Source organism: Styela clava, chromosome 11 (assembly GCF_964204865.1).
Source record: "Styela clava chromosome 11, kaStyClav1.hap1.2, whole genome shotgun sequence".
Lineage (NCBI taxonomy): Eukaryota > Metazoa > Chordata > Ascidiacea > Stolidobranchia > Styelidae > Styela > Styela clava.
In genome coordinates, this window is record NC_135260.1 from 9,743,969 (window position 1) to 9,759,635 (window position 15,667).

Below are 15,667 nucleotides of genomic sequence, written 5' to 3' on the forward strand. Positions count from 1 at the left end.
TTGTTGATATGAATAAACCTTTTTTGTCAACGACTACTCGCACAAACTTATTTTTGTGGCGTACTTTTTTGAGAAATTTGGAGTATAAAGTTTTTCTGATAAAATCTGTAGCTAAACATGAAATCTTACTCAAGCGGAAACTTTTAGTTTTTTCATCACGAAAACTTGTTTATGTTTTGTATATCGGAAGGTTGCCACGAAAACTAGAAGACAAAACGATACAAAATCTCAATGAATTAATTTTATTTTTATTTCAATGCGTGGTTGCTAAACATATCCTATTAATTGAATTTACTCTTTCTTTGCAAATTAAATTTAAATATATGTACATGCACACTAAATAGATACATCATCAATTAATAATAATAAAGCATTTTTTTTTTGGAAATATCATGAGGGAGTTACTTATGTTGTTGTCAGTTATACTGACAGGAAGTCAAGCAGCTTCGGTAAGAAATTACTATTTTTTGTGATTTACTATTATTTAAAACAATTTCTTCATTTTGGTATTATGAAAATATGCACACTACTCGCATATATTTTACCGACGGTAAACCGGAAAATGAACTTTTTGGGACTTTGTATAGAACTTAGAATTTGAATATATTTTTTATTAACATGGTATTCTTTAAAATAACATCTAAATGAAAAATCCAAATTTTTACAAAGATTTGTTAGTGAGTTTATTGAAACAAAAAGTTAAAGGAAACCAAAATATCTAATTTTACTTTACCAAATATACAGACTGATAAATCAATTTATGGCACATTCTTCGACAGACAGAAAATGTGTTTTCGTTAAAAAAAATGGTCGCTAAATAATTCTGATTAAATTTATATGACATAAGATATAATTGTTGTTAATTTCAGCTGATTGGATCCGATCATTACTATCAAGTATTTGCGATTGGATTAGAAGAAAAGGCCGCCAAGGAGGGAGGACATAGAGATCTTATGTATTTGAGATCAGACTATAATCCATGTAGGTGTCAAATCAAGATAAATATTTATTAGTTTCCAATAGCAACCAACCAAATAGTATTTTGTAAAATAAAGTCACTGTAAAATAATCTCATAGAGGTTTGGATCAATATCATGGGCCAATGGCGCTCAGGTACACAAACACATGATGGACTGTATACCTCGAGCTGAAATGACAACTCGTCCAGTAAAGTATCTTGATCTCATTAGGTAATATTTAGAGCCTTAAATTAACTTCGTTTGTTGTCTCTTAGCGCCTTCCTGTCGGCTTGTGTAAAGCCTTGTTTGGGGCTTATATATTGCGACGTACGTATTGTCACGTTTTTCAACAAGGAAATCAATTCCTGATTTTTTGAAATCGAAATAGACCCATGAGATGTGAGTATAGTTAATATCGTAATCCAAGTTCATTATCTTTTTCACAGTTTCAGTCCAAGAAGTAAAGACAAGTATATCAGGTAAGCAATCCTGCACGCTTTCGGGTGAATTCTTGAACGCCTAATTGCGAAAATTAGGAACTACATCAGATTCATACTGGCAGTCTTACTTACTCAGAATGTAATATATGGAGATGGTTTACATATAAGTGACTTGTGTAAAGCCTCATATGGAGCGGCAGTTAGCCGGTCAAAATCGGGCCCTTTTAATTTGTATATAAACGTCAATTATTCCGCATTCAAATCTTTTTTTATCCTGATTCGTGAACAGTTTCCTGTTGCGTCGAAGCAAGGCACATTGAAGGAGAAGTATTTACAGCGACTTGCCCTCCCGGATGTGACGAATTTTCTCATAGATTGTGGGGATCAGGTGTTTATACTGAAGATTCAAGTTTCTGCGCAGCTGCTATACACGATGGAATCATATCGGGTAGGATTCTAAAAGTTTTCTGTCGTTTTATTCAAGAATACACACAGTTAAGAGTTGCAATTGGAAGAATTTCAGAATGGAAAAAAAGTTGCCGTCAACAAAGTTTTGTACGCATACTTTTGTTATTTGAATTCGCTATTTTGTAATTTGAGCCAAAAATTTTGACGAACTTTTTTATTCATTGGCAGAAAGCCATAAAGAACCACGGTGTCTAAATTGAATTGAAAATACAGTCATAGATCCTAATTTCGGAAGAGTCAGAATTTCACAATCTACGTTTGAATCTTTCAAAAATCGGGAGGATATTTTATTATTTATTTGCTTCATTTTATGCAGCTGATCGCGGCGGAGCAGTCACAGTTCGAAAAATCGAAGGGAAATCTTCATATCAAGGAGCAACTCGTAATGGACTTGAGTCAAAGCCGCATGATAAAGCAAAAACATCCTTCATATTCCAAAGTAGGTTGTCTTGTCACTGATTGTTTACTTGACTGATCATGGAAGAAGATAATTTAATCCATGCACATTTATATTACAGATGCAGGAAAAGCAAGACGACCTGTTTATGAAGGTAAGCGGAGGATTTTATTATAGTTGCGAAATTGGTTTTTGTTCAGGCCTATAATAAATACATGTAATTATTGATACGATTACAATTGTGATTAGTGCATTTATATATAAAAATGAATATATATATGTGTACCATGTATATTTAGCGTAAATAGTAATGTGAGTATCTGGCAGTACCAAAGTGTGTTGTTTATCGCCACATTATAGGGAAATTGACTTGTAGGTTGGTCGTATAATAACTTTATGAAGAAATCTTATACTATCTCCCTGTACTTGCGTGTTGAGGTGTTAGCCTTTGCCTATTTTGTGGAATTAACTATCATTTGAAAATTTGTCCACACCCCAATCATTACTGTTTTGTACTTGGATGACTTCAAATATCTAAACGACTATCCATCTCAGCTTTGCCAGACATGTTCGCAACCCACTGTGCCATAACTAATATAAATAGAATTATATTTTGGTAATTTTCACAGTTTCCTGTATCGTGCAAGCAAGTTGGATAAAAGAAACGGATTTTAATATAATATGTCCAGGAGGATGTGGTGTGGTTACAGATAGATTATGGGGAGATATGATGTACACCGATGATTCTTATTTATGTGCTGCCGCTATCCATGGTGGAATGATTAAAGGTAACGGAAAATTTTAGGACGAATAAAAGTAGAAAAGGATAATGTGCATTAGGTACCATGTCTAAATAAGCATAGACTTGTGAATAAATGGAGTCGGCGTTCAATTAAATATTGAGGTTGTCTTCGAATTATTTATTATTTCGATAAATGGACCGATCGTTTTAGACCAAACTGTATTGTTATAACTTTATTGTTGTAAACTGTATGTTCACAGGTTAAAAGACATTTATTTGGGATCTATGAATTAGTCCGCTATATTAATATTTCCCAATTTCTGTTGAATAAAAATTATTAATTTTTATCATTTTTATTTTCGAATTTCTATTTTATCATTTTTTATTAATAATAAAACAATAATTTCGGCGCTCCATGAGTGTGTGTACAAATTTGTAGGTAACTAATTTTGTTCGCCTACTTTACATCAAATGTGTAAAGGGATGGAAACTTGTGGGCAGGTATATTCACTTGGCTAACACAGACAGTCTCCGAGCTCTTAATAGAACTAAAACAAGGGAAATCGGAATAAAATTAGGGCCTAACCCTAAACTGGCACACACACTACGGGAGTACCATAATTTCAATCTCCATAAAAATATCGAAAATGCTATTATTTTTATCACGTCGATTCTATATCGGTAATGACAAACTTCCATACCAATTTTCTAACAAATAAGTCAAGCGCTTGTGCATTAGGTTGAACTCGGATAGTAATTACCAAGAAGTGAAAGTTCTAACCTCGCATTAAATCGATTTAATTTGAACGTTCGGGTAGATATTTCGGGATTTCAAAGTAATTTTACACAAAGCTCAAACTGCAATTTTAAAAGAATCGGAAACACGATCAAGAACTTTGATTGTTATTCAAAACCCGAGGGTCAAATTAGTGCAATGTCATTCACGCAGTTGTTATAATAAGAACATAAACTGTAAACATTTAAAAATTCCTACGCGGATAATATACGTGAACTTAACTAAATTAAAAAAAACTCGAAGGAAACTGCGTGGAGATTGCTTGAGGTGTTTCTCATTCCTATCGCATTCATTCTAGATATTTGCGTTTCTTTTGCCTATAAACATGAGCTATTGACTTTCTTTTTGTACGAATCATTTTTACGACTGCAAACAAGGCTCTGAACAGGGTGTTGCTATAATTTGAAGGGACCAGAATCTTCACCACCTGCTCAGTTTATTACACCCTGGATGAGGTAGCGGGCATGGGATTTGAACCCAAGATTTGAACTTGCCTTACCATCATAGTGAGTAAGTCGAATGCATTAACCATTGGACTACCGCCAAATATATTCACATTTAACCACGATCGGGAAATACGTGTTGGTGATCATTTTGTATTAGTAAATCGTGATGAAAATATTAATTCCATAACATATCGTGTATACAATATGTCACTACTGAATTTTTGGTCCAACCTGACCGGGGAAAAGATTGTACAATATTCCGAAATTAAATCTCACCTTTGATGTAATCATACGTAAATTGATCGTCAAATATGTTTGCTGCAGTTCACAGCCTTGTTTCGAGAGAATGTGACAACATGATCGGTTAAGTAGAATGAAATATATTCGTTCAAATTGTGAAAATTTTTCATTAAATTAAGATTCCATCGGAGGAGAAGTTCATGTGATCAAAGCTGGAGTGCAGAACGGTTTCAAAGGCAAGAACAGAAACGGAGTTATTAGTTCGGGATACAGCGGTGGAAAAGAATCATTTGAGCTAGAAAGTGAGGAATATTGTTTTTATTTTCTCCTTTTTCACTAAAAATATTTGAAGGAATATGATGTAAATGCAATTTCATTACAATATCTGCATTATATTTTTTATTATGTACATGCGTTATTGCATTGTTAGGTCTTACAATTTCATGACAACATATTTTAACTATACGCTAATATATAAGTATACTATTATATGGTATTACAACATCTCAAAGTAATGAAAATTTTATACGTTAGGAACACAAAAAATCCCCGTTAGATCTCACCTACAAGTGTGAATTTTATAAAAAGTGTGAATTTTCGTAAATATTGTTCTCGATATCTATAAGAAAAAAAACGAATATTCATTAAAAGATTTAAAACCAAGCTGAAAACATTCAAATTTAGCTATTTCTTCCATTTTTGAGGCAAGTCGTGTAATTTAAATACATCGAGAATTAGTCAGTATACAACTTGATCCGGCATTAGTAAAATTTCGCCTAAAGGTATTTTGTTGATTGTAATCTATTTTATTAAAGAAATTTATTTTGTTAAAAATAAAAGGTCATCGAAAATAACTGGTATTTTCCATGAGTCAGCGATGTACGACGCATTTAGTCACCAACACAGTAATAATTATCGTAGAAGCATTTAGGCTATAAAACTATATAAAATGACGCTAAACCTTTTATAGTACCGGTAAATAACAAAAGAATCATTCACCAATTCCAAATAAAAGTTGTGCCAACCGGATCAAAATATATCGACTTAGGTGACTTGACTTGTTAAATAATTTCATTTTTGTTATATTTCAGAAACAAGCGAGAAATCTTCATCTATACTCGAAGGTAGATAATTTATATTTTTTAATTTTATGTGCTTGTAAAAACTGTAGGATTGATTTCGGTTCAGAACACTCTTATTCATATGATTTGTTCAGCATCAGTATAATACGTTTAGCTATCCGGCAAGATTTTTGATAGATATTTGAACGCAAATACTTTTTCTATCCTTTGTAGTCCTGGTATGATTATACAGGCAAGTCCGAGTTATTGATTCGAATGTATAAAGTGGGCACAAAAGTTTAAATTATCCATTTAGTCAAATACGAAATATCTATTGTTACGTCTTGACGACTACGTCATGTGCAAAGGCGAAGAAAATGTTTGTTTACAGATCTTCCTTGAACCGACCCGAAAATTCTGGCTCGACAATCATTTAACTTTTAATGACATTTTCTTATATATGTTACCTTTTCAGTGTCTTGCTATTTCCGTGTTGATCATGTAGAAGAAGAAGTTTTTACTGCCAGATGTCCCCCTGGATGTGATACGGTGTCGGATCAACTTTATGGAACTGGGATTTACACTCAAGATTCGTTCCTTTGCGCAAGTGCTATTCATGCAGGAAGAATACCTGGTAAGGAACTTTGATGATATCCATGTTCTAAATTAAATATCCATATACATACATCCTTATTATCCTCGTTTATAGACATATTTTTTAAGTAAATGTTCTTTGATTTAAAAAAAAAATATTGTGTAAGTCAGGGAAACACGTCGTATGAATACTGTCATGTATAAACTATGATGATCAATAGATCAATCAAATATTTAGTAAGTGAAGTGACAAATTTCAACTATTTTTTTTACAAATTTTTGTAATAAGAAGAAGTGACATTCGTTTGCCACTTTAAGCTCAATTTGAATTTGATTACAAGTTCTCAATTTAACTTTGAAAAACGACGTAAACGACCCTCTAAATTGATTTGTACAAAAATAGAAAATTTTATTTCAATGCATGACAAATTGCATTGGCTTGGAAATAACTTGGGAATTGGCAGTTCAAGCAATAAATTAGAACAACAAACGAAACTGATAAGTAATTTCAAGTCATTGTAATATAAAAGAGTTATGATTAGCAAATTTGGACTCAATTTTTATGCCCTGATTAACTATATAACTATACTGTTTGCTGGGCTTCTCTGATATAAGTTCGGACACATATAATGAATGTGATTTCAAAACAACTTGTGAAATAATTATAAAAAAGAATTCGTTTAAAATCGCCCGTATTTTTTGTAGTATCAAAAACAGGGAATACCAAGACGAGGGTAAAAAATGTAAATTAAGATGAATAATTACATTTCATAAAAATATGCCACTATAATTTACCTGATTACGATGTTTTAATAATATACTTTGTGTAAGAAAGAATTTGTCTAATTTAGCTATGATTATTTTTGCGCAAACGGACTGTGATCAGCCGTTCTCAAATTAAAATCGATTTGAAAAATCTGAATATGAAAATGAGAAGGTATATCAGCCCCCTTCCGTCCAAAATGTAGCAGGTTCTGGCGAAAGTCGCAATACAACAAACTATTATTGGTTAAGGTCAGGGCACATAAAACGAGTCTTCAGAGCATGTCGCACTACTGAGTATACTTATTTTTCGCCAGACAACTTTGCATAGAATACAAGCCCGTTGGTTATATTGCATTGGAAATTCCAAAGGGCTGCAACAATTATATTTGGTGGGCAATGTTGTCTGGACAAAATAACCAGATAGAATTCAAAGGTTACTCGATATTAAATTAGGTTTTGGCTTTATATGTACAAGTAGAAAAATTGCGCAGACGTGCCATACTTTCGTGTTACCTTGACTATTCGATGTTGAAATGGGAATCGATCAAGATATGTTTTTTTGTTGCCAGCTGCATTTTATTTTAAGAATACACACATACAATTAAATACTTAACACTGTCTTTAGTTCTTTTTTATTTTAGGTTTGTCTGAGTTGATGCCAGTACTTGATAATGCCGACAATGCTTGACAAAAAACAGTTTCAGGTGTACAATATAACACTAAAAATACTTTTGTTCTTTTTTAGCACCACTTGGCGGAGTGGTAACCGTGTTCAAAACATCTGGCAACATCAATTTTGTTGGAAGTCTTCAAAATAGCATCAGTTCTAAAGACAGTGAATATTTGAATACGTCATTCATTTTCCAAGGTTAGAATTCAACTATTTTGGTCGATGTACCAAGTTTCTTTGAAGCAATACCTTTAATTTCTAACATCTTTGGCAAAATCGAATAGAAGTGTGTTTTGAAGGCCTCGCCATGGTTAAGATGAGCTTACCGTATGTTCAGTCGGAGGTAAATATACCTGCCTTTAGAGATTTTAACAAAGTAATTCAAAATAATTATACTTGTTAATGTTGTTATATTTCCTTCAAGTGATTCAAAATATATTCGTGTTAGTGTGCAGCAAGACTCTTCAATCACTTAGTTAGGATAGTTATCTTTACCCTTTGCTGCAACATCCTTGCATTATATGCATATGGATCCAACTGAGAAACTGGTCCCATAGAAACCAAATCGATAGTACATATTCTATTATCCTTGCACATTATTAATCAAAGGAAATTATAAAATATTTTTGTTTTGGTTTTGTTTTGCAGCTTCGACAATCAAACAACCCGAAATCGTTACAGGTAAATCTTGTTTTTTCATTTAACGTTTTTTCTATATCTTTCAACAGAAAGATCGTCCTTTGTCGAGCTTAAAGTTACAATTTTGCTTATTTTTCAATCGTTTAGTTGCATGCCAACTTCGAGGTGATCACTTGCGTGATGATGTTTCCACCGTTGTTTGTCCTGGTGACTGTGATTTCGAAACCTACGATGTTTGGGGATCAGAAACATACAAATCTGATTCTCATATCTGTGCTTCTGCTGCTCACGCTGGAATTATCGATGGTAAGAGGTTGATATTGTAACGGTGTTTGACTGTTCTATATTGCCATGAATTGATGTAATCAATGATCATATTTGTGAATGAACAACGTTTCACTATGATCACATTCTAACTTTCACAGCAATTTTTAACGTACATGTTAGCACGATCGATCTAATTTTAAAAACAAAAACATCAAATTATCGAACACATCACACCTACAAATAAAACTTTTTTAAGCAATTAATTGTTAATTGTAGCTATATTTAAATTAATGAGAGCCAAAGATCAGGTCAAATGCATAACCTTTATATACACGGCCGTGTAATTGTTTGTGCGCAACGTCATAAATGAAAAAAAATGTGAACACGATGTTCATAGGGGGTTCCCTGCACAGAATACAGCAATTTATGTGATCCCAACTATTTTTCTATATTCCTCCATAAGCCTATTTTGAAACTTTTCATAGGCACTGGTATGCATAACTTTGTTTCCTGAGTTTTTATTTTTATTTTTAATGGACTATTGAATAGTACATTAGGTGTGAGTGCTTTTTTGCTCTATGGCTTTAGTACAGTTTAAATTCGATGAATTATGTCATATGACTGTATTAGTAAGGCCAGCTGACAAGCAAATTTTGAATTTGATCCATTTGACGTTGTTTCTTTGTTGTCAGTTCAGAGATTAACATTTACAATCCAAATTCTTCAGACGATTTTAAAGGACGTTCATTATTTCACTTTGTATAAACCACCGATGAGGTCAGGGTGTTCTTTATTGATAATAAAAGACGTAAACGAAGACGTTAATCCGTATTAGATCAACTGTTTCATAGATTCCTTTTGTTTCAAACATAAACGCTAACAGACAGGTTAAAACGCCCTGAGCTATAGATTTAATTGTGAGCATGAATACCGTCAGTGATTCATCGCCACAACGACATTCTCATGCAATTAATGTTTTGTAAAAAGTCAATAACTTTCGCTTGAAAGAAAGTTTCAGTCAAGACAAAATAAATTAGAAATTTTTGTTCTTCAATGTGTCAAAGTTGGGCTAGTGAAAAAGTGCTCCGGTGAGGCACGTTTCATCTTTGGTTTATACTTGACAAATGATAATTTCTAACTTTCGAAAAATCAAACTAACGCAAAATTTCCCTGACTTTGCAATCTGTATTCAGATTGTCGTTTTAGATTAGAACTTTAATTTGATTTCTTCTTAACTTTAATCATAGAAAATTGTTTTGTTTAACTAATATGAATCATATATGACACTCACATATATTCTAACCTGGTGACATGACTTTTATGTTATAGCTTTGACATTTTAAGATTTCATTCATTTTTTAATAAAAGATTATTTATTTGGGTTCAAGTGACTTTTGGAAACTTTATTATTGTCTTTTTAAGTATTTTGATAAACAACCCAAAAAGTTTTGACGTCATGCGTATATACAAAACAGGAGTAAAATTGTTTGAACGTCACGGTAATTTAAATTAGGCTTTGTAATTCAGCATTTCGGTTTCAGATTTATTAAAAAATCATTAAATTAATATATATATGAAAAACGCTGATTTATAAGATTTTAACCGCAATCTATTGGTGATGAAATGAACTGAAATAAACTGAACCGCCGAACGCAAGTGAATAGCTAATTTAGGCATTAATACCAAGCACACGGTGTTGCTCAATCCACATGGCTTCAAAACGCTCCATCGCAATCATAAATTATATTAAAATACCTTAGCTTGGATTTTTGAATTAGTGATGTCGTGGTCAGCACCGCCCCCATGTCTCGTGGTTGATTATTCATGGCTTTAAAAAATTCGTCTGAAAGCTCCAGGCTAAAATAAATTTTATGAGAAAAACAAAATTTATTACGGTCTTATATAATGTTATAAAATGTTCAATATTTTACTTTTTGTAATTATATAATATAAAAGTAAATATATACAGCATTTTATGGTTTAATTTTTATTCATTTTTTTTTATTATTTTGGGGGATAAAATAATAATTTAAAGAGAAATTGATAAAATAGATTTAGTAAATAATTTGAAAAATTATCAAATTTTGTCTAAGAATCATCGAATTTAACACTTGATTAAACTAGGAATAAGGGAATATTGTTTGTATGTTCCGGACTACCAGAAATACAGATGGATATACGCTCTCAGTAGTCATTTTATGACCGATTCTATTCAGATAACCTTGCATTGTACATGTGATCGAATTGTGTTGGTATTGCGTCAATATTAAAACATATCTCTCACTACAAATTTTCTGTAAGAAAACAGTTTATTAAATTGTAATTTTGGGTGAAATATTTCAAATTTCCTTATAAATTAAATTTCTGTAACCTGTTTCAGTTTCTCTTGGAGGACCAGTGACTGTGAAGCGAGTACCGGGAATGAAGGCTTACGAAGGAAATACAAAGCAAAGAATTATAAGTAAACCGTTTGCCGAATCTTCCACTGCTTTCACTTTTGCTGGTAAGTGTATGTGGTTCTAATTAAGATACATATTTTTTACAGAAATTTGATAATAACTCAACTTATTATTTGTTTCAGATAACATAGAAAAGGTTGGATCAATACTGGCGGGTAAGATATTAGAGGTTTCATTACATTTTACGTCGAATGTAGTGAGTTTTAGTACATTTGATAATACAACTGCATCAGTTAAACTAATGTTTTGTTTCGCATTAACTGAGATTTTAGCAGCAATTGTCAAGTATTACATTTTTAAATTTTCAGTTCGACGTAGCGTATACGATCTTTATGATCAATATCGTGATAACGTGGTAGGTCCGCGATCGAAATAAAGTTCTCTATATATGATTTAATATACTCTATAGACTATAATATATAATCATTATACCAGGCCACAGTTTTACACTAGATATCGTTAAATTTTATATTCATTTGTTTATATCAACAATTAATTCAAACATTATTCATCAAGCCACTTGTGATTTCACTGCCGATCTCATCAGTGATGATTTGTTTTCCCTCAAATGTCCTGCTGGATGTTCTGGTGGATCATCAAAGGTATGGGGAGATGGAGTGTATACCAGTGATTCTCCGTTATGTGCAGCTGCAATTCATAACGGATATCTCAAAGGTATAAATTTATGATTTTCTATTCCATACCTGATGCTATATTTATATCCGTTCCGAGTCTTAGATTTGGATATGATGAAAAATTGACAGTTTTTGATATCTAATTGTAGAATCTCTCGGAGGCATAATCACAGTTCATAAAGTACAAGCAAAGGCAACTTACAGCGCTGCGAATCGTAACGGAATACAATCATTTGAATATGGCAAGTGGTCAAGCGCGTCAGTCATCTTCCAAAGTAAGTTTATTTTTCGCTCTTGATTAGCAAAATAGAACGCTAAAATAGAACCTTGTCTAAATATTTTTACTTACTTTCAGGGCCATGCGTTGAAGTTGAGCCTATGTATCCAGGTAAGTAGTATATATAACTGACTAAAAACAAAGATCCATGGTATTGTATTGCGTGAGCCGTGCTATTTATAAAAAAACGAACAAGTAAATTCAGGGTTGATGTTCTAATTTTAACTTCAGTCATTGACAACGATATATAGTCGAGAGCCCAAAGTTATGAGAGAAAAAAAAAACGACTCATACTTCAGTATCAGAATCTGGAATACTGGAATTCGATAATTTTTAAACCTTGACTGTGGCTCTAATAACAGAAAATACGATACTGTGGTCTGAGCCCTAGTCACTCTAGTCTAGTGAATGTACAATTTGGCAAACATATTTACATAAACGTGCTCAAATTAGAAAGTGGAGCCTCGCAATATTATATAAAACATATAGTTATACAAAACATGTCGTGCTACCAACTATTTTTGAGAAAACTGGAAAATTTTACAGCAAGTTCGTTGTACCCACTGTCGGTCTTGAATCCATATAACTTCTTGTTTTTTATACTAATATTGATGATAAAAAATACTAACAGTAACATGCGAAACAAGAGCAAATTTCATGGTGGATGATGCTTTCACGGTCGTCTGTCCTGCTGGGTGTGATATGAATATTGACAATAATGAAGTATGGGGAACAGGAGTCTATACTGATGATTCATACATATGTGGTGCAGCTATTCATGACGGAAGATTGAACGGTAAATACTATAGGATTTTGTTATATATATAGGAGTTACGACTCATAACGTGTCAAACCAAACAAATTCTTAGCCTACCTTCCATCAACAATAAAGCAGCAATGACAAATTATTATGCCTGTATAATGTAATCTTTGGTAAGACGACATCACCAAAACGATAATTCGGAGATGAAAATATATTTTATTAAATAACGCGGTAAGTCGTGCATCAGATTACTAAATATACAAAAAGGTACGACGATACGACTGTATACCATACGGAAGCAACGCCCAAAACCACTGATGAAGTCAGTAATCCGATTTATAGGAATGAAATATCATTCCTGCTTAAATGGCAAAATATGATTTCAGTTTGATTGACTTATGCACTTTAAACTCATTTCATCTGTAGCACCTTGCTAGTTTTATTTTTTCGTTGAATTTCAGTTGGTATGTTATTGGTATTGAGTGATGTTTGAACTACACCACACAAATAACAGAACGTTTAATGTCCATCAATCATCGTCTTCCACCGGAAATTCATGAAGCAGGCCATCACATAATTAATTCAAATTTAACATTCTATTTTCTTATTTTCAATGCCAGCTGACGTAGGAGGGCAAATTATGGTTGGAAAGATTCCAGGAATGTCAACTTATGCTGGAAGCACACAGAATACAATTGAGAGCAAGTCCAAAGGAAAGTGGAGAAAGTCAATTACATTCGAAGGTAAGATAGTCAGTCGCAAAACAATAGAAATTCCAAATCTTGACTAATGGGATTATTTTTAAGCAAAGTTTTCATTTGAATAATATATAACTATATGGTTTGTAATATCAGCAAGCCTATTTCAAGGCGGCAATTTAATTCAAAAGTAGGCTGGTTCTAATTCACACAAGTCTGTTCTATTGTGTTTTGCATTCGAGATTTTCGATCGATCCGATATTGCATTTATTTGGGTGAGGGAAATTATCGGAGTTATATCTGTTGGGCAAATATATACATTAAATGACTTTTGTAGGTTAATTAAATGACTTGTAGAGTTGGTCGACCGCTAAGACGATCTTGTTGCCTCGGTTTGCATAAATGTAAATATCGTTTTTGCATTTATGTGTCCAAACTGAACCTCTAGTGTTAAGTTGCTTGAGACCTTCACATCAAATTGCCGATATTACGGCATTCAACATGCTTTGCTGCAACGTTAAAAAAGTTTCAAATTCGTGACAATATGTTGCAGTAAATAGAATTTACCCGAAAAAATCTATCAATGAATTAAGTGCAAAAGTACTTTCGGTTACGTCATCACTTCCACGAAGCGTGTCAACCCGGCACAAGAATACATCAATCATTCGCCCGTTATATAGATATTTGAATAATAATATGATATAAAGCTATTGTTCTTTTACAAAATATTTTTTGGATTTTTTAAATTTTAGAGGTTGCCGAAATATAGCATAAAGGTTTTTATCAAGACAGAAACTTGCTAACCATTTTGTGGGAATATATCGCAAAATGGACATATATAATAGTTGCCTGTAAACATCCCAATCTGCATTAATTAGCCTTAGACTGTTTGTTATCTTCTATCTATTTACCCAGCGGAGTTGCAATAATGTCGTGTCAATCAACAGTGTACGCGGATAGGTGTCAATTTTCGGACCTCCTGAAGTATTCGCAACAAGATGGCGCACAACCTGTTTTCTCTGAATGTTTCAGATGCCGTTCTCCAGCACACATCAACCTTTACAATCACATGTGATGTGGAAGCAAATATGATAATGGATGAAGAATATTCCGTTATTTGTCCCCCTGGTTGTGAAGAAGAAACTGAACGAGTGTGGGGAAACGACATTTATACCGAAGATTCGTTCATTTGTGCCGCGGCAATTCACGCTGGAAAAATAAATGGTTAGTCCATGATGAAAGATGCAATTCACAAGCTGTTAATGTATTTATGCTTCGGAATAAACGTTTACTCCCTACATGTTGAACTCTATACAGGAGTCGGAGTTTGGCATGTTTATATGTAAACTCCTCGGATTCAAAATTCCCCGGAGTCGAATATGATGATGATAGGAGTTGCAAGTTTGAAGAGAAATCAAGTTCGGGTTCGGGGGTCAAATTGTTTTTCAAACCGGAGACGAGAGACGATTTCACTGCCCAGGCGTTCGAGTTACGCCTAGAAGTTTCTCGCATCGTTATTTGAGGTCAACGTGTGTTCAAAATTCATGCGCTACTATAGAAACTAGAAAATCGAAATAAAATAGGAATCTGATGATAATGAACTTTATCCTTTGGTGGTTAATTATGAAAGAAAATCCTACTATACTATTAAAATTTCATATTTTTAAAAACAACACGATTTTTATATTATTTAGGGTGACACCATAAAAACAGAATCTATTTGGAACATATTCTATAGTGAGAACGTAACTTTCGTCGCGCAAAGCGTTCTAGATCATTGAAACTTCCTGGTACAATGATACACAAACAAAGTTCGAGTCTGAAATAAGTTTTCCCTATTACAGTAGAAGCAATAAAAAAATCCATGGGTTCGATTTGTTGAGCCACCCTGTTATAAAAGAATCATATTTGCTTTACAAAGTCACATGAACTCAAATCAGCGATGAACCAAAACTAGGATATTTTCATATATGAACTTGTCAAAACTATTGTCTAACGCCCATTCTATTTTTCAATGTTTTTAGTAGGAGAGGGAGGAAGAGTGTCAGTCGTTACAACAGAAGCTAAAAATTTCGAGAGCACGACGAGAAACGGAATCCAGAGTAAACCATACGACAAGGAAGCGAAAGCATGGAAATTCGTCTGAGTTACTGAAGATACAATTCATTCATAGCCCCTTTTTCATCATAATTTCCGTTCAATAACTTAGCTTATATTGATTGTAACATAGTGATATCGCTCCAGACACTGCTTTTTCTCAATAGAGACAAACGGTTAGAAATGGAGTCATCTAAACAATTGGTGGTTTATATGGCTGGGACTCGACAACCTAATAACGACAACGCTACCGG

At 33.1% G+C, this 15,667-nt stretch overlaps 1 protein-coding gene across 3 annotated transcripts; it reads left to right on the forward strand.

Annotated features, from left to right (window-relative positions):
* The first annotated feature begins 289 nt into the window (after positions 1–289).
* LOC120347949 (uncharacterized) lies at positions 290–15,577 on the forward strand. Of its 3 annotated transcripts, none has more exons than XM_078118238.1 (22): positions 291–449; positions 870–981; positions 1,406–1,438; positions 1,689–1,847; positions 2,184–2,306; positions 2,386–2,418; positions 2,894–3,052; positions 4,668–4,790; positions 5,580–5,612; positions 6,025–6,183; positions 7,654–7,776; positions 8,227–8,259; positions 8,365–8,523; positions 10,865–10,987; positions 11,066–11,098; positions 11,460–11,618; positions 11,728–11,853; positions 11,934–11,966; positions 12,487–12,651; positions 13,239–13,361; positions 14,349–14,540; positions 15,341–15,577. In XM_078118238.1, the coding sequence occupies exons 1-22, from the start codon at positions 393–395 to the stop codon at positions 15,460–15,462; spliced, it is 2,382 nt and encodes a 793-aa protein (XP_077974364.1). In that variant the 5' UTR covers positions 291–392; the 3' UTR covers positions 15,463–15,577. The 3 variants fall into 3 exon arrangements, with proteins under 3 accessions (XP_077974366.1, XP_077974364.1, XP_077974365.1); XM_078118239.1 differs by having other exon boundaries at positions 15,344–15,577; XM_078118240.1 differs by lacking the exon at positions 15,341–15,577 and having other exon boundaries at positions 290–449; positions 14,232–14,368.
* Positions 15,578–15,667: the final 90 nt, after the last annotated feature.

What these genes read in the sequence shown, in the direction of transcription:
- LOC120347949 (XM_078118238.1), top strand. Translation starts at nt 393, where the DNA reads ATGAGGGAGTTACTTATGTTGTTGTCAGTTATACTGACAGGAAGTCAA. An exon ending in AACATCCTTCATATTCCAAA is followed by an intron (nt 2,307 to 2,385) that starts GTAGGTTGTCTT and finishes TTTATATTACAG; the next exon opens with ATGCAGGAAAAGCAAGACGA. An exon ending in GGTTGGATCAATACTGGCGG is followed by an intron (nt 11,099 to 11,459) that starts GTAAGATATTAG and finishes TTATTCATCAAG; the next exon opens with CCACTTGTGATTTCACTGCC.